We start from the raw sequence: 25,571 nt of genomic DNA on the forward strand, positions 1-25,571 counted from the left end.
TTCTGCATCTGGCCCATAAAAAAAACACTTTAACAAGCCCATGCAGCACACTTAAAAAAAAAGAAATTGCATTTGTGACAGCATCGTAATGATGTGATGAGTTCTGTTTAGGGACAAAAAAACAGGTAAAAAATGAAACCAAATTAAAATGGAGCTCCCTCTCTTTTTCTGTCTTTAATTGCTGCACATCTTTGCTTTTCTGTGGATATTAAAATCAATCCATCATGGCCACAGTAGGGAGGGAGGTGCAATTTTCAACGTGCTAATGCAGCTTAGGAGTGAATCCCCACCCCACTGACATTATTTGGATATGAAACAGCAATTTGCCACTCATAAACATGAGCATGAGCGTGAAAGCAACGCGCCAAATCTAATAAAAAGAAGAGGGAAAAAAGCAGCTGCAGCTCTCGCCGCGTGGCAGAGCAAGGGCCAGACCTACTTTATCATCCTTATAGGATACGATGTGGTTTATATTATTATCCTGGATGGATAATGGGATTTAGATGCTGATTGGGATACCAAGTGGATTTTTATGGCGGCTATGACTATTGTGGTGGATCAAAGTAAGGCCGTGCACAGCGAAAATGCTGGATCAAACGAACATCAAGCAAATGGTGGGTTGGGGGGGGAATGGAGAAAACTGATGGTGGCAAAATGGAAATCAGAAAAGGCCATAGCTGTGACTCATTTATGCCACTGCTAAAAGATTTTTTGCAACACTCTCTTTTTCACTAAAAGATGGGTATTTTACACACAAACATGCTGCAAGGTGAGGAGACAAATTTGTATCGCCCTCAGTAGGTTTCAAATTTGGACGCTGCGGGGAGGCTCTTCGTTGCTCCGATCCATTTATAAAGCAGTGGGTGACTGGCCTCCAGCCCGGATTCATAGAGACATTCAGATGTTTGAGGGAGAACACAGGCACCCAGCTGCTCCCCAGATATCCGCTCAAATATAACAACATGGAGCCGTCGGATAAATTTTCAACTACACGAAGCTACATTTTATTGTTGATATTTGTTGGGTCTGAAAAATAACCCCTCTGGCAGGCAATGTCAAACTTTATTCGACTTCAAGATGTCAAAATCCTGCCATCAGTTAAGACTGCAACTCTGCATCTGACTGGCTTTTTACAGTCACAGAAAAAAAAAAAAGAATATGTTATCAAAAGAGCTAAACATCTACTTTGTAGGATGTCACTGAAAAACAGACAGTTGACATTTTAAAAAATTGCATTGCGGGAAAAAAAGGGGGATTTTCTTTTTCTCTTCTTCCTCCTTTTATGGCAAAGATGCAACGTGTGCAGATGGCTTTTCTCAGGCATTTTAGACAACCTGCCACTGTACTATCGATCCATTCCACACTATATCAATGTTTTTTATGCTGCATGAAACAGTACAGATCTGTTTAGACCAAGGCTCTTCAAACTGTGGTTCATGACCCTCCTGGGCCATGTGACTTGAGGAAAAAAATAAAAATAACCCAGAAAAGTAACTGAGCCTATGCCAGGGACAAAATGTAAAGATTTCTGTTACCTAAAAAGACCAAGGGCCTGAGCTTAAAAGGATACAAAGAAACTAAATGACTAAATTTAAAATATTAGTTGAATAAGGATTTTGCATCTGCTACTGGCTGGCTGTCATCATGAAGTGTCAGAGAGCAGAGTGGTCACTGAAAAAGATGAAGCTGAAAACAATGGTGGTGCTGTAGGCATAGTAATAATACAAAAAATAATTATAATATGCGTCCTTTAAGTATTTCAAAGTGATAAAACATAATAATAAAAACAAAAACTATTATTTATTGGACTTACATCTGGACTTTGACTGTGCCATTCTAAGACATGCATATGTTTTGATCTAAACTATTCCACAGTAGCCTTGCTCCGGTGGCGGAAGGGTAAAGCACAACCCACATATGGAGGGCTTAGTCCTCGACGCGCCTGTCGCAGGTTTGATTCCCAGCCTGGTGACTTTTGCCGTATGTCTTTCCCTTTCTCTCATTACCCACTTTCTTGTCAATTCACTACCAAATAAAGTACACTAAAGCCAATAAGACCTTTTAAAAAATTACTTGATAAAAGGACCCTAAACCAAACAGTATAGCCTACAAAGACATTGGCGTTTTGACACCATAAAATATTCAACACAATCCAAGTTTTCTATGTAACAGCTTATAAAAAATATAAAAAGGTTCTTTTGTTTGAAATTTATAATTGTATCAATTTGGGAATGCTCATCGGAGGACAAAAGAACAACATTGGTGACCATCAGGTTTTTGTTCAGTGGAGACGTAAAATAAGTTAAAGAGTGTCATAAAGAATCCTGTCTTGTAGACAAGTTTAATTTCTCTGCAGACTTCGCACTAGTTTTTGTATCTCACATATTTGATTCCTACAACATCCTATTTAGCACTTTCAATAAGTTATGAGGAATTTCATCATCAAAGCACATCTTTCAGAGAGGACATGAAATATCGTGACATAAAAATGGTTTCTCTGTTTCCTTTGTCTAATGATGATTACAGAGTACAAAGGAGCAAAAGAATGATGGTGGAGAAATTACAGCGAATGAACAGAGGGAAACCATAGAGGTGGCTCAAAGATTAAAGTTGTGTGTTTTTGAAGATGGAGAGTTTAAAACACCAGCACGGCACAGACAAGTAGTCAGCGTCAGCCATGTGCTGCACCACGGCTGACCTGAAGATGTGGCTATGGTTCTATTTAAAACTGAAAGACGCAGAAAAACTCATTTCTATGCTGAGTGTTTGTCATTATAATGAAGAAAGCATTCTCTCCTTTGAGCAGCATAATCAGCACATCACTAACTAGAAGCTCAAAGTAATGATTTGATGAATCAATTCAACTAATCATCAGCGTACCAGAGCAGAAGTTGTGCTTCAGGCTCATAATAAGAAATTACTCCAGAGTGATTTAAAAGTAGCTGTCTACAAGGATGTTTTTCTAAGCTTAACCTATGGTTGCAGAGCTCAGCAGCAGAAATGTCCTGAAAACAACAGAGACTGTCCGGTATCGTACAAGCAGCAGCAGCAGTAAAGCAAAGTGACATTTTAGGGCCCGCTGTATTATTTGGCTCTACTCAAATGACCAAATTACAACATTTTGAGGTAGGACGTCCGTCTGCCTGCTGAGTGCAGCTCTGAACAGGAACGGGGACATCATCTGCTGTTTGCTCTTGGCCAGGACTTTCTTGGAAAAGAAGTTTTTAATCCTAATGGGTTTTACCCTGGTAAAACAACTGTAAAATACAATAAAGGAAACCTCAGCCCCCATATTTCTATGGGTTGGTGGCAATTATGTTTTACCATTCACATTTTGAATATTGGCACACAAACACTTGACTGTCACTGGGTTCACAATGAAAAGATTCAGTCAATCATAAAGAAGCAATGAACATTTAATTAAGGACCAATTTATAAACATTGATTTACTCAATATGTGTCTGAATAACCCCAAACACCAGTAGATAACTCAAACAGCAAAGCCAAGACATAAACTGGAAGAGAAGATTTCCTACAAGGAAGGAAGTAAGGAAGGAAGGAAGTAAAAGAGGGAGAAAGTAAGGAAGGAAGGAAGGAAGGAGTTCCTTTGTGCAATAAAGTCTCTAAAGCTCAACTTCCCAATGTTCTCCAGAACCCAGAGAAACTAAGCAGGAATGTTTGACACAATTTATATTAGTTACTCTACAACAATCTGAGCCATTCTGTCTTTTTTATTTTTAAGATTAACTCAGATGGACATGCCACTTTAAAAATACCAACACATCATTTCAACAGAAACAAAGGAAACCCAAATAAAGGAAAGGTAAAAAAAAAAGTTAAATGCAGTTTTCAGTGAGAAGATCTGAGTTTTGTTTCCTTCTGAAAGTTTTAAATATAGAAGTTGTGCAATACAACTTGGATCAATTTTTGTTAATCACCAAAGTGATTGCCAAATTGTTGTGATTAGTTTTGTTTATGCTCATATCACTCTCAAGAGCACAGCAGAACATAATCCAATCATAAGTGTTCATATAAAAAGAGTTGATTTTTAAATGCTTTGAGCAGTAATTAAATAATGGCAGTGCTCAATTAACACAATTAAGATTTGAATAGGGATTGATTTCAACTAATAATCACTGACTGAATGCTTATGTAGACAACATGAGAAGAATTCATTACAGATCCCGAGAGCCTTGCAGCCTATAAATGCTTAGCACTTTGCAGCTGAAGTTGTTATTTCAGTGAAATGCGTTAAGACAAAAAGTTACCTCCTTGAAGGAAATCTTGTTGTTTTTCATTTTTTGGGATGAGCTCTTCCATGTTTTTCCAAAAAAATGCTGGAGTTTTCCATCAAACAGAGTCACTCGCAGCTGGTAGGTCACATCTTCCCCAGCTGACAGATCCTGTGGGTCAACAAAAGAAGATGGACAACTAAAAGCTCTTCTTGATGCCTCAAATAAGTTAAGCAAATTATAAATAAATCATATGAACATACAATCAGAAGGCAGGAAGCTCTAACCAGTCTGAGCTTAAAATATTTTGTAAAGTAATATGGGCAAAACAGTCGGTCTCTAGGCAAGCAAATCAGTAAAAGAAAATACACAGCCAAACTCAAAAGTATCCTTTTAAAACCACCACCTTAGGGGGCTGAATACATGCAAACAACACTTTAAAGATTGTTATTTTAAATTTTTAAAAAAGTGTTCAAAACCACGCATTATTTTTCTTTGACTTCACATATATGTCCTCCTTCAGACGGGTGCATTACATAAATTATACGAAAACACACGAGTGTGTGGTTGTAATCATGTGTCACAACGTGAAAAAGTTCAAGTGGTATGAGAACCTCTGTAAACCACAATTTAACACGATTGGGCTTTACAATCGTGTTAAATTGTGGGTCATATTACAGGTCTTTATGATTATTTTTCTATATAATAGTAAATATATAATGGACTGAAATACACACAAAAGATTTCACAACTTTAACCTACACACTTGAATTAAATGGCTAAACTGCCTTGCAAGCATGCAGTCAATTTCTACAGAGCTCTGCTGATGAGCTAATATTGGAGCCAGGTGTGCTGAAGCAGAGAAACAGCAAAATGTTGCAGGACACCGGCCTTTGAGGACTAGTTTGAGACAGAACATTTCTGCCATATAAAGACAGAGACAACTAATGTTTGGAATTACCTGCGGGAGTTGTGCTACAGTAAGCCGGCCGAAGCTGAGCTGAAAGCCGTGGTTAGCGGTGAAGTGGTTCTCCACAGCCAGGCGGACTGTTTGGCTGGACGGGGGGACCAACCGGTTCTTGTGAAACAATTCTTCCCAGCTGTCAGCCATGCTGTTTCACTCTTCTGCCTTCACCATATCATTATCAATAAAAGGAGCCAAACAAAAAACAATAAAAAAACATAAAATGCAACAAAAATTCTTTAAAGGAGGTTGTACTTTAGAATAGAATTTCTCTCAGCTCAGATTTTCAAACATGCGGCCGCCATGTTGGAAATCCAGCTGTACTATATTTTTTTAGAGGGGTGCAAAACAATATAAGCATTTTGAAAAGAAGCCTTGCTTAATAAGAAAAACTATTTTATACTAATACTAATTAGTTTAACTATTAAGATATAACAAAGCGGGTTTCAAAGAGAGAATTATCACGAAAAAATCAATATCGCAATTAGGGAATTTAGCCGGTCTTAACCTGCTGTTTGGTAGAGTCCACCCTGCTGCGTCAGTTGCCATGGTAATAATGTGTTCTCATATTTAACAGAATATTACAAGTGAATGCCGAGTAAGTAAATATGATAACACGGTTTTATATTGAAGTACCTAAAAGTTAACTATTTTACTAGAGTTGACACACATTCACACAAACACGCACACCCACACACTCCCACACACACACGCACATTCGTTCCTGCAGTCTCCTGAAAGCTTATAAAAATAAAATAAAACATAAAATATAACACCACAAGTTGCTTCCTAATCACAACACAAACACTCGTACATAGTTACTGACGCACACGGCCATAGAGTTAATAAATTTATATCAGTATTTCACCGTTCTCCGATATTTGAAAAAAATAAAATAAAATAAAATATTATTGCCTATATTATTTGTACTTTTATTGGACAGCAAAGATTAGGGAGTACCCCAGTTCACATTTATAATATAATATAATATAATATAATATAATATAATATAATATAATATAATATAATATAATATAATATAATATAATATAATATAATATAATATAATATAATATCGATGATGTATGAGAATAAAGTTCTTTTAAGGCAATTTATTGAATATTATTTGGATCGATGTTGTGTTAACAACGAGGGCCTACTATAAATTCTTGAATTTTAATGCAGACCATAGCCCTAATATTTTTATATTTGTTCATTGAGAATGAGACTAATATTAAATTTAATCTGACCGTTTAGCACAAAAGAGTTAAAAGATCCAAAATGCTGAAATGAAGGTGGAAGTTTAGTTATGTAAAAGTACAATTGATTGTTATGTTTACGGAGCTACAGCTCAATTAAGTTCAGTTTGTTTACATATCGTCAAATCACAAAACATTGTCTCAAGCCACTTTTTAATAATTTCAATACAATAGAGCAGACACAGAAAAAGAAACAGCAAATTGTAAGTTTATTTGATTTGATGACTTGATCTATTTATTTTAAAGGTGACCGTCCAATTTATTAAAAGTAATAAAACATAATTCGCTAATTTAAAGATCCCAAATTAACTATTTTTAGCGATGTTTTTTGACTTTGTTTTTCTACGTCACTAATAGACGTAATGTATAAGGATAACCACTAGGGGGCAGCACAAAATCACTGCCGCTGCGCGATTGAGCGTCGAGAAGAAGAACAATAAAGGAAGCGGTATGTATAAACTGTGAAATGTTCGGACTCTTAAAGAAAAACAAACCTGTTAAAATTCGAGGTTATGGTGGGGACAGAAAATACGGCATTGCTTCTAAAGATGTAAAGGAGCTGATTAAAAAGGGCTGCAAGCTGTTACAGGTGAGCCGTATGTTTTTGTAGTTTAATAACTTTCGTCGCTGTCAGTTCCGCTTTTTCTGATCCTGCGAGAATGAAGAGGGAAATGATAACCTGGGGCAGCTTAACAGTTTTCTTTAGTTATTAATTAAAAATAAAGCATTTTAATAATCCAGGAACAAGTTGAATTTTGAGTGAAGCGATAAAAAAAAGTTTTCCAGAGCTGTGATACGTAAATCTCGTAGATTATGTGTTTGTGTATTCGGTGAGCTCGCAATAACGTGAAGTTTTTATGTTCTTCACCATCCCAGCTGCCACTTTCTGGTGCTCATGTGTGTTTATATGAAGATGGAACGATAGTGACAGAGGATTTCTTTCCCACTCTGCCTGATAACTGCGAACTTGTTCTTCTGTCAAGTGATCAGACATGGAGTGGAGGTACGTGAAATAAAAATATACGTTTCCTCCATATCATCTCTACAATACATTTTTTGTGTTATTATTTTAAGCATTTCACTGTTTCTTGTAGTTGTTTGTGACATTGGTCGGTTACTGAACACCGATCGCCACGCTGACGGTCTCATTAAAGCAGCGAAGGGTCTTCTCTCTGACGAGAAATCTTTCAAGAGGCGTAAAATCCTTACTGACCTGCTGCAGAACCTGGAGGACAGATCAGATCTGGAGAGCAGAGAGGAGGATGAAGACTGGTTTACCGGTACATAGTGTCCAACAATTGAATAGATGGCTTTAGCCAACCATAAACCATAAAAGACAGAAAAGTTTATACTTTATCATTCAGAAAAATGCCCAGAAAATCAGAAATTCTGCTTGTGTCTGTAAACTTATGGGCACATCTGGGTGGCATTCATGGCCACGAGGATTATATGTAAACATCTAACAAGGATGAACGGGCATTAACCAAAACCTTTAGACAGAACGTCTTTGAAGATTTTTAGTGAATTTGCGTGAGATGCATAATACTGTGCTTGGAAGCTGTAAATGCCTAAAACCAGCTTTTTATCTGATCAGCATACTTGACTAAACAGGTTTGTGTGCTTTATTTACTTGTTGCACTTACTTTTGTAGACATAGAAGATATAGTGCAATAAGATCTGTTCAATTTAAACTGGGGGTTTTTTAGATAAATGAAGAATTTGACATTTTGTGGTTCGTAAAAAGCCCACATCTTAATGCTTGTTGACAGTTAAAACAACATGTCCAGATATACCTTCTCAATGAAAGATTATCTCCAAAGTTGTATTAAACTCATCAACCCTTTGAGTTATTTTGGCTCTATTCCAGGTGTCGATGTGCGATTCAAAACAAAGTCTGCCTACATGAAGTACAACTGTGAAAGCAGAATAAGGGGCTACATGAAGGAGGTGAACCCGAGGCCCCCGTTGAGACCCAGCACGTTTCCCTGCGCAAATTAAACGTTTCAATTTCCTGTGTTGATTTTTCAGGTGGACAGTGCAACCAACAGCATACAGAAAGTTAAAGTGAAAGAGGAGTTTTCAAAAACATCCAAGTACCTGGTTGAGATGCTGAAAAATGACAAGTACAACGGTAAATACTTCGATAGGACTGAAGAGAAGTCGAGGCGCCTCTGCACTAAGGAAGGATGGTTTACCTGTCAGGTACGGTGGAAGTCAAGCTTTGTTGCAACTGAATGGCATCTGCTCCAATTACCAGACGATTGTGATTCTGTTCATTAGGAACAGAAATATATTGCGAGAAGCACAACAGACATACAGTGAATTAAATGGGCTTTTCTTTTTATTTCGTTACCGTTTTTTAAAGACCTGGAATTGCTTTGCACAATCCTCACTCTTCCTCTCTGTGGCCTCCTCAGGGATCCTTTGAGCAGAAATTGTGCCAGTCGCTCCATTCAATCAACCCGTATGGCAGCAGAGAGAGCAGGATCGTCTTCAGCACTTGGAACCTTGATCACAGGTGGGATACTTCCTGTTCCTGGCATAGTAAAAATAGCCGAGAATCAAACATGTTTTGCTTTTTACCTTTTCTGCAGGATTGAAAAGAAGAGGACTATCATACCTGCTCTGCTGGAGGCTCTGCAGACTCGTAAGACCGCAGACATAAACTTGAACTACTTTTACCAAATGCTGTTCACCAGGGAAAACCTCAAGCTAGTGCACATCGCCTGCCACAAAAAGGGAGCGCACAACCTGATGTGTGACACCAATAAGATGTTCAGGACTAGTAAAAATGCAAGGAAAGCAAAAGAAAATACCGTAGGGAAGAGAAAGCGTTACACCTGAAACATTTTTACGTTAATGCTTTTTAAATTAGTTTTTATTTGCTGTAAAATTGATAGCTTGTCATTCATTGAACAAAATGAAACAAAAACCAAAGCAGTTTTGTAAATCATGAAAAGCTTTTTATTGTATTATGTGGCACAATAATGTCAAATATATGGATGGATTAAGAATGTTGCCCAAATAATGAGACATTCAATCAGTCTGAGTTACACACTGAAGACAAATGTTAATTATTTTTACATAAATAAGGCAGTAATAATATACAATATTTCTGTTAAGTGGTCAGATCAATCAGCTATATACAAAACCTGTGGATATAGTTCTAGTGCAATTGCAGATAACCTGTTAAGGTTATATTTCTCAATCAAGTTTGTTCAAATCTAGTTAAACTGCAGATTCTTAGGCAGAAAAATCAACTTTGTCATCTAATAACTTTAGGAACTACAAACAGGAATATAAAGAATAATTAGCTGCACTGGTGTGTGTGTGTGCCTATATATATATATATATATATATATATATATATATATATATATATATATATATATATATATATATATATATATATATATATATATATATATATATGTTTATCTACATACAGACATTATGTTACAAAGCTGCCAAAAACCTTTAAGGATGAATTTTAGACACTTGGTGAAAAATGGCTGGAATATGACATTCATCTCCGATCTTGTAATAAACAGATCTGCTCTTTGGGTGTTTTCCATCTTTCTTTCCTTGTAACATTTAAGTAGCCCGACATAAGGTTGCATATTTGTCAATCTGCTGTAATTTGTATGAAATTTCCATCAGTCCATAAACTATTTTGTTATACAAGCACCCTTAAAATGTTAAGTTTAGCTCAGCAACATTTGGCATCTCAGAGTGAATGTTAAAGTGGTTGAATCCTGATATGACACAGCAGGATAATGTAACATTACAGCAATCCTGAAATGACAGTACAGTATACAGCATGTATACAAACTGCCTGCAGAAAGTTAAAGGATTGGGTTGAAACTATTCAACTTTTAAGTGAATAATTTATTTTTGGTATCCAAATGACAGGAAAACAATGCCGTATCAGATTTGTGTTCAGCACTTCCACAATCTAGACATTAAAGTACACTGCCTGGAGCAGAAATATTGTCATTTAGAGCACCTTGATATTGATATTTTGCATCAGCTAATCAATACTCAAAAAGAGCAATAAGAGATGCAGCAGATTTTTAATTTGACTGGCTCTGACCAGTCAAACTTTATCTTTTTTTTTCTTTTTTTTTACCTCGTCAATAAGTGCAACAAAAAACAGGTCATAACACTGTTCAGCATGGAAGCTGTTAAGAAAGAAGACTCAACGCTTTCAATTTTAAGATGCTTATGGAAGGACAAAAAATGGATCTCCTGAAAGCTCTAGGAGGGAAAACCTAATAGGCTACAATCAGCATTAAACTTAAGCGTAGAGCTTTGCAAAAAAAATAGAAATTAGCAGCAAGATTCTTACTAGTGCATTTCTAGTCAATCTGTTGTCCTCGTATTTTGTTCTTTTTTAAATATCTCCTGAAGTGCCGCTGAGAGCTCTGAGAAAGGTAGGCTACAATCGAGCGTGGATTTATGAGAGTATATGCGAATCTATACACTGTTTCAAAAAAGCACTTGTGTGTTTGCTTACATATTAAATGTTCTTAGTGATTGTTGGCATGTGAGAAAACAGCATAAAAGCATCCGGCACCAAACCGGACGCTTTCAGTGACGAACGTTTCTGTGTTTACAATGGCACTTGAACACAGCTGGGAACACTGCCAATGAAGTAATTCTTTGACAGCCAGTACCACTAACCATCCTTGATTATCCTCACATCAGTGACGGCGCTGAGACTTCGACAGACCGACTGAATGCAGCATCTGAGCAGGTAGTTTGTTGTCGCTTCTTCCAAAGTGCTGGGATGTTGTTCGGTTTTAACCGGCTCTTCACTAAGTGCCAGCTCCGTCGTCTCGTCGGAGGCCGCCGTGGCTCGCCTCTTCGCCATCGCTGTCTTCCTGTGCGTAGTAATGCCGAAGCCTCTCCTTCCTTCGGGCGCTGGGAGAAGTAGCAGGTGATCTCCGAGGAAAGTCCTGCAGGAACAGAGATCCGTACGAGAGTTTTGGCTTGGCGCAGCTGTCTGTAAGACCGAGGAACTAATTGTGTCAGAAATGTGTTGTGTGACCCTCCCTTCAATGTTTTCACCTTTTATAGATATTTTAAAAAAGGTTATTTACTCTGAAATGACCTTGCCATGAATTCAATGATGTGTCAAATAGAGAACATAAAAAATAGCCGCAGAATCCACCAGGTGCGAAAATCCATCCAATAAAGATATAAAATATCTGTCAACTAATAATGAGGAAAACATTTTGAGGTAAGATGTGCTGTTCAGAGAAAAAGAAAAGCTAACTGGGTTTTAATTTATATCATCCACATTTTTATCTAGTCTAAACAGGAAAAGAAATAGTAATAAACAGACTGTTTAAAAACATGAAATGCAAAAAAGTACATAAAAAAGCTATTTCAACAGGATTCTTCTGTTAAAATGGCGTTGAAAAAAAAACAGGCCCTTGAGGTGGCATCTCTAAAACATTTACCTGCTCGTCTTCCCTGCAGAACTATTGTCATGTGCCAGTTTAAGTAGAACAGCAAACTACTACACGTTTAATTGACAGGAACAAATTTCAAATCTTAAACAAAGGTGGCTTTATACTTTTAATATTTAACACATCTGGCCTCCAACAAATTAAAACTGACTGAATAAACAAAATGTCCTAAATAATGGCAATTTGATACTTGCTTGAAAAATCTAGGCTTATTTACAGACTTAAATTTCTTTATTGTTATTGAATGATTATTACATTTTTAACTTTGTAAGTGTGTAACCACAAAAACAAACTGATGTGTCTTGGCGAAGGCTCAACCTGAGCTTTTCAGTCACATTTGGGCTTTTGAACTTGTAATAATAGCAGCTTACGCAACTTGTAGACCACAAAGCCTCACCTGTACAATATCCAAGTTCCCGAAGAACTGCTCCACCGGAAGGATTTGATTACTGTCGTCATCTGGGAATAAGACTCTGCTACTGTTTTCGGGCTCCACGCATTCAGGAGCCTGCTCCTCCAAGACGCTGTTAGCTTTGCAGCTGCTGACCTCCTGCTCCGACCTCAGCTCGTTCTCTTTGCCCTCCTGACCTTCGAGCTCGGGTGAACCCAGGCACCTCCTCCTGTCAGCAGCCTCGTGGCATTCGCAGCTGATACGAGACAGTTTATCTGTGGATTTGGAGGTTCTCAGCGCTGAACTGTCCTCTGGGGACAAATGCATCTTCTGGCTTTTGCGGTTTTTCTTCTCCGAAGGAGAAACCTGTGGTGGAATTTGCACATGCGGAGAGATCAAGTGGTTCATCATTGCCACTTAACAGTCTGTACAAAAATGTACTTAAAACAAGAACAACAACAACAAAAACAATCAGATCAAAAGCTGTGGTCTCAAAACCAACCTTTCTAGAGGCTCTGACCTCAGAGCTGCTCTTCCTCTTTCTAGACGTCATGTTATCAAGTTGACTAGGCATCTGGAAAAAGAAATGCATAAATAAAAACAAAACACAGGTTGTTTATCCCTCAGTGACCACATGTCATTATAGCAACTACTTAGTTAAATGATTTGGCTTCAGTCAGTCAGCTGATGCAGCTGCTGTAACACTAGCTGAACCCAGCGAGCCAAAGCTATTGAGCTAAATGTTTTCACAAAGCCTCCGTGGCAACTCAGATTACCTTCAGATTATTGGACGTCTGACTCGGCCTGTAAATTAATATTAAGCAATATGGTTCTCTAATTTTCAATGACTCTCCGGAAACCACATAAAACCGCTTGTTCAGCATAACAAACTGACCACTTTATGGATTTTTACAGGCAGGGTAAAAGTCAGGATAAAAATGAGTTGTGCTGCAAATGTCTCGGATATGGAGAATGAGATTAGAATCCAGCCCTTAAGATTTTTCTTCGAGCGTGTTTACATTTTTGGGAAAACTCTGGTACCTCTGAGATTAAAAAAAAAAAAAAAAAAAAAAACAGAACAGTGAGACTACTGAGCAGCACAACTGCAGCTACTACTAAGCTTCAAAAGCTGCAATTGTTCAAAACGTCACTTGTTTTTTAGATGCATACCTGGGAGACAAATCTCTAAAGCGCTTTGTATGATCAGCAAACATCTCAGTCCAACAGAAACAAAACTAAGTAAAACTTCACTGACGAGTCTTTTAAGATGCTTTGTTAAGTGAAGAGCAACACACACTTCAGTTTTATAACTCTTGGTGAAGCTGAAGGTTTCCATCTGCTGGTAAATTTATAGCAGAAGTTCCCAACGCTTTTTAATCTCCTGGCTCACAAAAAAATACAACATTGTGATCCCAAATATATTCCACAAATGTGTATCATCCCATAGAAGAAAAGGTATTCCACCTCATTTTACAAAAATTTATTATTTTAAAACCAAAAAGCGGAAATAAACGGACTAATCTTTAAAAATGACAACACATTTCTTCGTAGATAATTATCAAAAATTATAAGACAGCATTTTCTTTTTTCAAAGGTCATGTAACATTTGCAGCTGAAAACAAGGTTGTTTTAGCAGACACGGTCTAAAGCCAAAGGCTTTGTTTAGTATATTATTTTATGTTCTTCCTTAAACTAAAAAAAAAAGTCCAAAATATTTACTCAAGAAAACTAGTGTATTATGCTAGCTTATTTGGAAACAATATTAGTTTCTCCATAGTGTCCCGTTTCACTGTGATATTTTCACCACTATCTGATTAAAGTAACAGGAGTAGAGCTAGAGAAAAACTAACTGCTTTAACTGTAGAATATTTTCTCCACATTTATTATATATAAAAAAAACCTACTGTAATTGATCCTGAGCCCCAACGACACCCACCCATCCCGTCGTGACGAACATAAAGCGAGAAATTTCAAATAAAGTCTCAAATTACAAAACAATCACGGCTCCAGTCCTCCTGCAAATACCGAACATTTTCTCCATCTCGACACCTTTGTCCAGAAACGTTGCTAACTTAGCCTTCGCCAAGATTATCCGGCAGCGTCTTCAACCGGTTACAACAAGGACATGACGGCTTATAACCTAAAAGTGTCGGTGTGTGTTAAAAACTACACGTCGAAAAACAGTTTTATGCTTTTAAGCCCCAATGTTGAAAGCTAAAATACTTTATTTAATAACATAACACGATGTTACTGGTTAACTCGATTAGCTACACTCTCTTACCTTGTGCATCGCTCGCCGCCGGTGCTGTTTCGGTTCCAAATATCTAGCTCTTTGTTAGCTTTGTGACTAAAATGACAGCTATAAGCAACTATTAGGCAGTGGAAATTTTACAACCTGTGCCGCCGTCGCTGTATGCTGCTTGTCTGTCTGCGTCTGAACCGCTGACTTCTCCGTGCATTTCCTGCTGTCAGGTTCAAGCTGAGGTCATCGCGTCCCTGTACTGGCACTGCAGCGTACTCCCTGGGCTGCGTTCCAAATCTCTTCCCTCGTTCACTACGTAGTGCACTACGAAGGGTTAGCGACGTTCCTCTTTACTACGAGTCGGGTAGTTGCAAGAAGTATCAATAAAATTTGAACTTAATCTTCACTCAGATTCTTTATTCAGCCTAAAGCAATAAGTGTGTTCTACAGTTACGTCACATCCTAATATGAGGAAGAGGTCAATTTAAAATGTTGGAACGCAGCCTACATGTCTGCGGACGTAGCGGACAAAACTAATGTAAATATGGGTTTGTACGTTATCGACCAAAGAATATACTGTGAGGGGTCAGTCTCTTTCTACATAAAAATATTACATTGGGTTGTAAGTACTGAACAAACATTTATCCCTGTTAGAGAGGGCTTTTTTTCCTCAATTCCAAAGTATTCCTGTTAAAAGAAGAGAGAGAGAGAAAATAGAATACCATTGCAACCTTTTGGTTTTAAACTGTGAGTTAACGAGATGAGATTGCATCATCTTATTTAAAACTAATCTCGACGGTCCTCGCTTTAAATTAAACATCTGCAAGTTGCAACTCAATACATAACTATGCCTAACTATTTATATTATTATAATGTGTTGCAATGAAATCTTACTGTGGAGGAGTTTTTTAAATTATTATTATTGCCCTAAATGGGAAAAGTCACCGTGTGGTTTGCATAGGCAGTTGAGGTAAAAAAAAAAAAAAAAAAAGTCACGCCTCATGATTAATGTAGTTCATATATTTATCCATAAGAGGGGGCAAGAGGATAATCACTTTACAACTTGTTTCTGTTTGGTTGCAGACGATTATGTCTGCCACAGCTGATACATGTAGGAACTTTATGTAAGCGTACAGTTTATAAAAGGTAATATTTGGTTGGTTGTCACTTGGAATTATCAAGTTCACGTAGCAGACAAAGTTAGTTTTAGAAAAAACATGATGGAAAGTGACTGAAGGGAAGATCAAGAAACCATTTTCCCGAAATAAGGCAATCATAAAAACACAATTAAAAATCTTAAGTTAATTTACAGCATCTATTTTCAAATAGTTACTTAAAAGCACCAGAAAATACAACATTTTACACACCAGGAATATAAAGCACCAATCACCGCGCCACAAAATCCCACAATACTTCTCTCAATAACAAACCCCAAAAAATGACAAATGGTGCGTTGAAAGCACATAGTAAAAACCCCCAGACGACACATAGTTTAATTTTACAGTTTAAGAACTACAGCAAAACAAAGATAAAAACGATTTGCAAGAAAGAAAGAACACTAATAAAGAATGTTAAATGGCATGTGCTTTGTATAGCGCTTTTATCAATTAAGTCCAGGCTTCACATAATTTACAAGCCAAAAATACTATTAACCTGTTGATCTCCAGTTTCTTTATTTTTTTCCAGTAAAAACACTTAATTGTGAAAAATTCAGTTACGTTTTACAGGTGTTCCCTTAAAGAAATATATACTCTTTACTATTCACAGAACCTGAAAGGAATGGATTCTTATCCTTCTGTGCAGTCAGGAGGTCATCTGATCAGTTGCAGATTCATTGTATTGCACGACAATGACGCCAGACATTCAGCCGGAGGAAAAAAAAAAGAGAGAGAGAGAGACCATGGTCTCTCTAAACTAAACATCTGCAAGTTGCCACTCAATATGCCTAACGAGATGAGATTGCATGTCTGCCATAGAGATGTCTGTGGCAATCCTGCAGATCTCTTTGATCTGCAGTCCCGCAGCAGATCAAAGAGATCTATAGATCAATAATCTCAACTTGATCACACAAACTGCTGCGAGGTGATCAAGTCTGTGTTTATGCAGAATCCCAACTTCTGGAACCCGAACTGGTCAGAATGCATAAATATATTCTTTAAAGCACATCATCACTTCACTGATGATCAGAACTGTGAGCTATGCAGTACATTTAGGATGCCGTGCTTGTCTTTTGCGCTTTGATGAAGCAGTTCCGATTTTCTCATTACTATCTATTAGTAAATAAATCCACTACAGGCACCACTATGATGTGTCAGGCACCTGATGACGATCCCCGGGGGGTGGAGGATATTTGGGTGAGGCGGTCCTGCAACAGGTCTCCAGTCTGCGAGTAGACTAAAAGCGACATGAGAGCGACTGCGAGCCATGTGTATCTCCCTCCCTTCTCCCTCTCAGCCACAATATACACTGATGTGTGACAACCGTCCACGTGGGCTGAAGTGGCCCGCAGAGGGACGACTTCACTCTGCTGCAAGTGCGCATGAGGATGGACGGCGGTGGATGCTTACAATAGGACGCGCGGCTGTGAAACAGTATGAAGTCCAAACGCGCAGCATCTGAGGGTCCCTGGGCGCCACGGTGACAGATATGGATCACTTCTTTCGGAGAAACCGGGCCGGTTTGGTGAAGTCCTTGTTGAGTCTCTCCCTGGTTTTCGTGTCTGTTCTGATGATTCTCAAGCTGAAACTGTCGGGGAAAGACGCACGGGACGCGAGCTGGTGCGGCTCGGACTGTTTTCCTTCAACACAGACAGGGGAGAAGTTAAATTTCTGGAGACTAAATGCCCCGACGCGAAGCAACGGAGAGGACTCGCAGCGGGCGGCCAACGGGACCCCGACCAGCTGGGAAGTACGAGTTCTCAACTGCAGCGAGGACGAATTGGTGAAGAGCCAGGGCTGGTTCCAGCGTCTGGACCCGAGGTTTCACCAGTTCGTTCTGCACAGACACTGTAGGTACTTCCCCATGCTCATCAACCACCCGGAGAAATGCGCGGACGGAGAGGTGCACCTCATCATGGTGATCAAGTCCGTCATCGAGCAGCACAACCGGCGGGAAGCTGTGCGTAAAACCTGGGGCAAGGAGGGCATAGTAAACGGAAAGAAGATCAAAACTTTATTTCTCCTCGGAACTCCGACAACAGGAAAAGACACGAAGAACCTCCAGAAACTGATCGAGTACGAGGATCGGGTCTATAACGACATCCTGCAGTGGGACTTTATGGACACCTTCTTCAACCTGACCCTAAAGGAGGTGAATTTCCTCAAATGGTTCAACATCTACTGTCCCGGGGTGAGGTTCATATTCAAAGGAGACGACGACGTGTTTGTGAACACGCACAACCTGCTGGAGTTCATTGGCTTCAAGGTGGAGGAGCGCAAAGACGCCGACTTATTTGTGGGGGACACAATCTCCAAGGCGAGCCCCATCCGGAACCGCCAGAGCAAATACTACATACCCAAAGAGCTCTACGACAAGCCGTACCCGCCTTATGTAGGGGGTGGCGGGTTCGTGATGTCCTCCCAGGTGGCCAGGAGGCTCTTCACGGCCTCGGAGGACGTGGAGCTGTACCCCATCGACGACGTGTTTTTAGGGATGTGTCTCAAGAGGCTGAACGTGGCTCCGGAGTTGCACGCAGGCTTCAGGACCTTCGGCATCACCAGACAAAAGGTGAGCTCCTTGAACACGGACCCGTGCATATACAGGAGCCTCATCGTGGTGCACAAACTGAGCCCGGAGGAGCTGCTCAGGATGTGGAGCGCAGTGCACAGCAAGGATCTGGTTTGCGCGCAACGGACCGTTATATGAAGGACCCCCAGCAAGCTATGAAAACAACTTTTAGTTGATCGATACATTCGTTAAATCGTCCGGAGCTGTCTTTATTATTATTCCGACTGCATTCGATCTTCAGCGGATTGAGTGGAGAGAAACTTAGTCGGTGTTCTCTGCGTACCAGATGAAACTGTTCACAACTGAGGGTCCACAGTGGACCTCTTTTGGTTGATTTGTAATTTGTAAAACCACTAAAGCTCCAACTAATAAGACATGAACATTTTCAAATTCAGTTTGTGCCATTTACTATCCTCAAGTCCTAATGTGAGAGACAACACTCGATTATGAACTGTGGGCGAGTAGTGTTGACATTTGCAGGTTAAAACGTGACTCTTTCCATCACTCCTCTGTTCGGGTATTTTCTGAGATTTCGTTCTCTAATTTCATGATTTTATAAACTAGGGATAGGCTGGCACTAGATTCCAAAGATATGAGACGACCTTAAGAAAAAACTAGTACGGAATCCTACTGACAAAAAATAAACTTAAGATCTCTAACTAGACCCATTGGTATTTATTTAAAACAGGAAATCAAGTTATTCCTTCTACTCACAATGTAACTGAAACATTGATGTGTAGCAATTATACACTATTAATCTTTTTTCTTTTTTTTTTTTACTTTGCAATTTTTTGTTTCAGCTACCTGACAGCTAACACCTGTTGCAGCAACATGTGTGGGAAGGGCTCTGCTTTGTTAGTCTGCACACCATTCAGCTGGAGAGCACTCTTATTTTATTTTTTTTTAAATTGCACTATCAGGACACTGTGATTAAAATGTATATATTTAAAAAAAGGTATATGTTTAACAGCTATGGCCTTAAAGCCATAACTGTGGGAAATCATACCGCTGCCTCACTCATGCCTAATTTTAGCCGCAAAGGGAACTTAATAGGTTTTGTTCTAAACCTATTAAGAACAGTAGTTATTTGATTATTTTACAATGTATTGTAAAAATGTAAAAAAAAGAGAAAAATTGTGGATGTCAACATGGTTTATGTTTGATGTAATTCCTTTGTTTTTGGTTAAGAGAAAGTAGGCCCAAGACCAAAGAAAAAGGAACTAATGTCAATAGCTCTTGCACTCTGTGAAAATAAAACTGGAATCCCTAAGTCACTTTGTAAAATGCAGCACGTCTGGTGTCATCATTTGATTAACAGCAATGTTCGGAGAGCATCCCAGCTGTAATTTGACAAAACTCATTATATTCTGGTGCGCTACAGACAATAAGATTATTTCCTTCTTTATTTTGGCGCAGCTAACGACCGGCCAACAACCATTTAGGGCCGGAGCATTCACAGAGACATTTGGTTATTTGTCATTCAGCTTTATTTCATATACACAACACACACATTTCCATAGAAAAGTATGCAAACACGTCATAAGAATGATTGACTACAGTGCACAGAAAGCACCATAAACTCTGTCACAATGCCACAGCATATTAAAAGTCCACACAATAGCAGGCCATGTTAGAAACTAAATATGCAGCATCTTATAAAACAGCTGCTGACCAGCGGTAGCTCTTTCGTTGACATTTTTTGACATTGTACGAACAGCTTCATGAAATGTGAAACGCAAGAGCTCAAGAATACATTAAAAGTTTCCGACCATTTCATAGTCAAATACATTCTGTCACTTTTTCTAACGTGTTCCAGTTAGGACTGTCAAGACATTTGCACATTAAAATAAAAACTGAATAAATACTCTGGGTAGTTGTTAACCTTTGTAGTGTGACTACATGGTGCAATAATCTTTCTTTTTTTCATTATTTTTCATTTAATATTCTCTACAGCTAAGATTTAGCTCAGAACACTCATTTGCAAGATTGTCATTTGGAAATTTCAGGAAAATAACAGGTAACAAAATTCCTTTGGCAAAGTGTTTCTTAATTCCCTGTGTAAGGAAGACAATGTTAGGGAATGCCAGGGCAGACGGCTCACTGACGGTGGCAGTAAATCTTGGGCAGGTTTGTAATGGCTTTAGGAAGAAAGGGCTGTCAGAGCTGTTGCCATAGAGATTTCAGCCAGTAGCTTGTTACTTCTGCTTCTTTTAAGACACTTACAAATAGAGGTTTATATTTGTGCAGAAGCGAGCATTCAGCCAAAGATCAAAAATAGATATTTACATAGACAGCATGAAAAAAAATTCAACTTTTTTTTCCCCTCACTGTCTGGCATGTAATCAGACTGTAGTTTTGACCATTTCCGTCAAAATTAGCAACACTATTTGTATTAGTTAAATGCGTTTATATTTGTTAAATGAGGAATCTTTGACTGTTTCCTTTAAATTCAGAAGTTTACATGCCTTAAGATAATTACACCTTTGAAACAATTTTCAAAAGCTCAGATTAGGATGCAGTGGCTCTGTAAGTTTCAGACATGCTGTTTCAGTGAATTTGGGTTAATTGAATTTTTAGCTAATATTTTTTGACTTTCCTTAAATTCTGACATTTATATTAATTGCTTTAGTCTTTAGAAAATTCCCTTTTAAACTCTATGACTTAGTTAAAATACTGTGTCTCTTCTCAACAAGGCTCTGGAGATTTCACTTATTCGTCTGACGCAGCTGGGTTAACTGAGCAAGCTTTGCAGGTCGCTTTGCTCACACACGCAAACTTTTTCGACTCTCACCACAGTTGCAGCAGTTGGCCCTTTAGTGGAAAGTCATAAACTTCCTGGTTGATTGAGTAAAATACCACTTCCACATTTCTCATGATGCCATTTATTTGGTGAAGTGCTTCACATTCAAAACAGTGTTTTCAGGAAGGTAAGCTTCCCCCATTTTCTCCTAGAATCTTCACTCTGGCCGAAAGCTCCAACTGCATTTTGATCTGACCATCAAAGATGTTACCAGAGACCAACATTATTTTCTCCGAGTCCATTTTCAAACTGTAATCTGGTTGTTAAAGTAGAGTTTGGAGGAATGGAATCAGCCTTGCTGCGTGACCTTTCGGCCCATGTTGGCACAGGTGTCATTTCTCTCTGGGTAAACACTCTCTCAGCGGGTTTAGCAAGCATCTTCGCAAAAGTCTTTTGCCTTGGAGTTGATTGTTGCTAATATCTGGGTACACAGGAGTCCTCTCCTTCTAGATCTGTATGATGACTGGACCTTCCCTTGTTGCTTATACTTCTGAATAATGCTTACAACAGATGAATGTGGCGCTTTCAGACATCTGGATTTTGATCCACAATCCTGGTTCCTTTAGATTTTTCCATGATGTCACACAAGGAAAGTGTGGGAGAACCACAGTGCTGGTTCTGTTGGACCTCAGTGCAGCTTTTGACACTGTTGACCATGAAATATTACTGAATCGACTGGAGAGTTGGGTCGGACTCTCCGGTCCAGTGCTTAACTGGTTTGAATCGTACATAAAGAACAGGGATTTCTTTGTTTCAATTGGAAACTTCTCATCAAAGAGGTCAAAGGTCACATGTGGGGTACCCCAAGGTTCAATCCTAGGACCCCTCTTATTCAATATCTATATGCTCCCACTAGCTCAGGTTATAACAGGAAATAATATTAGCTACCATAACTATGCAGATGACACACAGCTCTACATTACGATGTCACCAGGTGACTCTGAACCCATCCAATCACTGAACAGATGCTTAGGACAGATAAATGTGTGGATGTGCCAAAACTTCCTCCAGCTGAACAAAAACAAAACTGAAGTTATTATTTTTGGACCTAAAGAGGAACGATCTAGAGTTATAGATCTAGAGTTATAGATCTAGAGGTATAGATCTAGAGTCAGTGCACAGCTTCAGTTATTACAACTAAAAACCAGTGATCAGGCCAGAAACCTGGGAGTAGTGATGGACTCTGACCTGAACCTTCAGAGCCACGTAAAGACAGTCACAAAGACGGCCTTCTATCACCTGAAGAACATTTCCAGGATTAAAGGACTAATGTCTCAGCCAGATCTAGAGAAACTCATCCATGCGTTTATCTTCAGTCGTATTGATTATTGTAACGGCGTCTTCACAGGTCTGTCCAACAAATCAATCAAACAGCTGCAGCTGATCCAGAATGCTGCTGCTCGTGTTCTCACTAAAACCAGGAAGATAGAGCACATAACACCAGTTTTAAAGTCCCTCCACTGGCTCCCTGTAGCTCAAAGAATAGACTTTAAAATACTGTTGTTAGTTTATAAATCGCTGAATGGTTTAGCACCACAATACATTAAAGATTTGCTGCTGTTGTATCAACCTTCCAGAACTCTCAGGTTCTGGTTCTGGTCTGCTCTGCATCCCCAGAACCAGAACCAAACGAGGAGAAGCAGCATTTAGCATCTATGCACCACAAATCTGGAACAAACTTCCAGGAAACTGTAAAACAACTGAAACACTGACTTCCTTTAAATCTCAACTAAAAACCCACTTGTTTAGAGTTGTATTTGAAACGTAATCAATTGCAAATTTATTGACGGAATCTGACTATGTTGTGTTTTTATTGTTGATTCTATGTTGCATTGTGTCTTTGTGTTTGATTTGATGTAAAGCACTTTGAAATGCCTTGCTGCTGAAATGTGCTATACAAATAAAGTTTGTTTGATTGATTGATAGCTAAATTTATATTGCTTTGTCAAAATAAATACACTGCTGTGCCTTCAAGTAGAAGCTAACATGGACTTATCATCAGATGGCTTTCCGAAATTGTTTAAAGGCATGACAATCTCCATGTATGTGAATTTTTAAATATGAAGAAAATAATAGAAAAAAAAACAAAACAATCCTATCTCTCATTTTTCTGCTATGTAACCAAAGAGACATAAAACAAGATTAGGTCAAAATCTAATATTGTTTTAGGTTTCGACCTAAAACAAGATTGCTTGTTTTAGGTCAAGTAATCTTATTGACCTAAAAAGTTTAATCTGGTTTGCTGTTGAGTAATGAGGGCGGGAAAAAAAGTCTCCTTTTATATATAGTTCACGTAAATTTATGGTTTCATCTTGATGCGATACACCACAGCATCAAAGCAATTTTGCTCCATAATGCAGTTAATTTTTTATTTATTTATTTATTTTAAAAGGAGAAAGAAATCATTGAAGGGCTCATACTGCCGTAATGGACATCTAGACGTTTTTGCACAGAGCATTCAGTTAACAGACGTGACATGTCCTTGGTGATGTCAGACTGATGTATTCAGTGTCGTCTCAGCTTGGTGAAACTTTGCTCCCAGCAGAGTGCCTGCATTGTGTAAAACGTGGGCAGTGGCTGAGCAGAGAAGTTGGACTGAAAAGATGCAGCTGGCTGCATGACTGGAAATGCTACATCACATACTTTTGAACTGTAAAAAGTATGTGATGCTTACCCAGCTACTGACTCTATTCCCAGTCAGTAGCTGGGAGTATAAATCAGCATACCCTCAACATGGCTTCTTTTTTCCAATATAATCTTTATGATTAAAATTTTTGATAGTTCCACAGTAAGGAATGGTAAGACTTCCCTTTACGCAATATATAAAGGCTTTAAACAGCACTGATCAAAAATACGACTGTAAGAGACGAGAAGCCTTATAAGGGCCTATCACTTACAAGGACACAGTGCGCTAATATTTACTGGCCTCACAGGTGTTTACTGGTAGAGGTGTAACAGCACACTGAGTCAACTGATATTACACAAAATAAGCTTTTGTTTCAAACCCAACCGGCTGAACTAGATTGCCTTAATGATGAATTGCAGTTTTGTGTCCACCAACTTAGAGTTAGAGTTATTGGCCCTTTGTCAATAACTCTCAAATGAGAGAGCAGGGGGACTTGTTTCTTCTGGTTATATACCATCATTGACCGAAGGAGTTTGTGACCGACCAGCTTCAGCGCTTTCCTGCAGCGTTTCTCCTCGCCATGGGTGTCAGGGATGGGATCCGGCTGCCTCTGCCCCCCCCGGGCCCAGTTCTGGTTCTGGCTCCGGCTCTGACCAACGACAACGGCTTTATTCCCCCAGCAGCCCTACCTGGAAAAATAAACACACCCACAAATGCCATCCTTAAATTTACAATATAAAGGGAAATTCACCAACGCTGACTCCAATGAATGCAGCCCGCATTTCTGATGACGTTACTGTAAACAGGAAGGGTCTGTGAAATCAACAGGTCATGATGGCCTGACTCAATAACCCTTTGTTGGGTTACAGCCACGTATTTATTAGATTTTATTTGATAGGTCAACACTTAGAAGAGTGTAATTTGGTAGGGATAGAAAATGGATATATTGTTTTCAATGAAATAAACCCAATTGCAACTAAATGACAGTGTCACCAAACTTGTAGAGTCTGCTTACATGCTATTGTAATTTAACAGAAATGCAATTGTTCTGTGAAGCATTCAAAGATTTCTTAGCAGAACCTTATAACACCATGAAGACCAAAGAGACAATTATGTGCTTTTCCACTAGTACCTACAGAGTTTGGCTCAACCCTGCATTTCAGATTGTCTCCCATTACAATTGAAGACCTATGGGGGTGAGGTCGTCACTGAAGGGTGGACCCAGAGGCCGAAACATAACATGAGAAGATTTGTACACACAACACAAGAAGTCTGCACCTCGTCATCAGAACATAGTGTTGTGTTTATTTTAGCGTTGCCAATTTCCCCTAAAGCTCCAGTTACCATAAAGAGAAGGAGAGAAGAGTTCAGGATCTGTTTACAGGACAACTATTGGTCATGCGCTCTATAAATCCTGCCTCTGTGTACGAATGGAAAGAAGAAAGCCATTGTTGAAAAGTCAACAGAAGTCCAGTCAAGCTGTGAAAACTACATGAAGAACATAATAAACATGTCTTAGGAAGTGTTGTAGTGGAACTCTCTGGCCTGCATGCAAAACACTTGAACACACCATGTCAACACCAGAACATAGTGGTGGCGGTGTCATGCTGTGAGGATGCTTTTCTTCCTCAGGGACAAGGAAGTTGGTCAGAGTTGAAGGGAAGATCATTCTGAAGCTGGATCCGAATGGAGGAATATTCAGGCCTGACATTAACGACGGAGCTGCTTTAGAGCGAAAGGAAGTTCCTTTCTTTCAAACGCACAACACAATGGCAGATTTTTCTCTAGTACAAAATGTAAACCATGTAATAATTTGTCTTTAATTCACAATTATGCACCACTTTATTGGTCTTTCAC

The 25,571-nt window shown here is 38.9% G+C and overlaps 5 protein-coding genes across 8 annotated transcripts in view; 2 read left to right on the plus strand and 3 right to left on the minus strand.

Annotated features, from left to right (window-relative positions):
* Positions 1-5,515, minus strand: part of nphp4 (nephronophthisis 4) — a 168,038-nt gene extending 162,523 nt beyond the window's left edge. Inside the window, exons 1-2 of one of the 2 annotated variants that reach the window (XM_044117171.1) lie at positions 5,194-5,515; positions 4,269-4,403 (exon numbers count right to left, since the gene is read on the minus strand). In XM_044117171.1, the coding sequence (XP_043973106.1) occupies positions 4,269-4,403; positions 5,194-5,343 (285 nt within the window). In that variant the 5' untranslated portion in view covers positions 5,344-5,515. The remainder of the gene's footprint in view (positions 1-4,268; positions 4,404-5,193) is intronic. The other variant, XM_044117160.1, reaches the window with a different exon arrangement.
* A 1,394-nt stretch (positions 5,516-6,909) lies between these two features.
* On the plus strand, positions 6,910-9,809 carry dffb (DNA fragmentation factor, beta polypeptide (caspase-activated DNase)). Its single transcript, XM_044117192.1, has 7 exons — positions 6,910-7,044; positions 7,332-7,458; positions 7,550-7,735; positions 8,323-8,402; positions 8,484-8,657; positions 8,873-8,973; positions 9,050-9,809. Exons 1-7 carry the CDS (start codon positions 6,922-6,924, stop codon positions 9,297-9,299), a joined length of 1,041 nt encoding a protein of 346 aa, XP_043973127.1. The 5' UTR covers positions 6,910-6,921; the 3' UTR covers positions 9,300-9,809.
* Positions 9,810-9,871: 62 nt separating this feature from the next.
* On the minus strand, positions 9,872-14,854 carry lg01h1orf174 (linkage group 01 C1orf174 homolog). Of its 2 annotated transcripts, none has more exons than XM_044117216.1 (4): positions 14,716-14,854; positions 12,823-12,894; positions 12,327-12,686; positions 9,872-11,413 (listed from the first exon to the last, which is right to left on the minus strand). In XM_044117216.1, exons 2-4 carry the CDS (start codon positions 12,892-12,894, stop codon positions 11,273-11,275), a joined length of 573 nt encoding a protein of 190 aa, XP_043973151.1. In that variant the 5' UTR covers positions 14,716-14,854; the 3' UTR covers positions 9,872-11,272. The 2 variants fall into 2 exon arrangements, with proteins under 2 accessions (XP_043973151.1, XP_043973142.1); XM_044117207.1 differs by having other exon boundaries at positions 14,602-14,821.
* Positions 14,855-15,072: 218 nt separating this feature from the next.
* On the plus strand, positions 15,073-21,801 carry b3gnt7l (UDP-GlcNAc:betaGal beta-1,3-N-acetylglucosaminyltransferase 7, like). The gene has a single exon (XM_044117180.1). It carries the CDS (start codon positions 17,209-17,211, stop codon positions 18,424-18,426), a length of 1,218 nt encoding a protein of 405 aa, XP_043973115.1. The 5' UTR covers positions 15,073-17,208; the 3' UTR covers positions 18,427-21,801.
* Positions 21,802-22,933: 1,132 nt separating this feature from the next.
* cep104 (centrosomal protein 104) overlaps positions 22,934-25,571 on the minus strand; it is a 32,845-nt gene continuing 30,207 nt past the window's right edge. For both annotated transcript variants that reach the window (XM_044117227.1, XM_044117235.1), the window contains exon 22: positions 22,934-24,403. In XM_044117227.1, coding sequence (XP_043973162.1) covers positions 24,264-24,403 — 140 coding nt within the window. In that variant the 3' untranslated portion in view covers positions 22,934-24,263. The remainder of the gene's footprint in view (positions 24,404-25,571) is intronic.

Source organism: Gambusia affinis, linkage group LG01 (genome assembly GCF_019740435.1).
Source record: "Gambusia affinis linkage group LG01, SWU_Gaff_1.0, whole genome shotgun sequence".
Taxonomy (NCBI): domain Eukaryota; kingdom Metazoa; phylum Chordata; class Actinopteri; order Cyprinodontiformes; family Poeciliidae; genus Gambusia; species Gambusia affinis.

What these genes read in the sequence shown, in the direction of transcription:
- dffb (XM_044117192.1), top strand. Translation starts at nt 6,922, where the DNA reads ATGTTCGGACTCTTAAAGAAAAACAAACCTGTTAAAATTCGAGGTTAT. An exon ending in AGGGCTGCAAGCTGTTACAG is followed by an intron (nt 7,045 to 7,331) that starts GTGAGCCGTATG and finishes TCACCATCCCAG; the next exon opens with CTGCCACTTTCTGGTGCTCA. An exon ending in TAAGGGGCTACATGAAGGAG is followed by an intron (nt 8,403 to 8,483) that starts GTGAACCCGAGG and finishes TTGATTTTTCAG; the next exon opens with GTGGACAGTGCAACCAACAG.
- lg01h1orf174 (XM_044117207.1), bottom strand. An exon ending in AGGTCAGAGCCTCTAGAAAG is followed by an intron (nt 12,687 to 12,822) that starts GTTGGTTTTGAG and finishes ATTCCACCACAG; the next exon opens with GTTTCTCCTTCGGAGAAGAA. An exon ending in GGAACTTGGATATTGTACAG is followed by an intron (nt 11,414 to 12,326) that starts GTGAGGCTTTGT and finishes CTGTTCCTGCAG; the next exon opens with GACTTTCCTCGGAGATCACC.
- b3gnt7l (XM_044117180.1), top strand. Translation starts at nt 17,209, where the DNA reads ATGGATCACTTCTTTCGGAGAAACCGGGCCGGTTTGGTGAAGTCCTTG.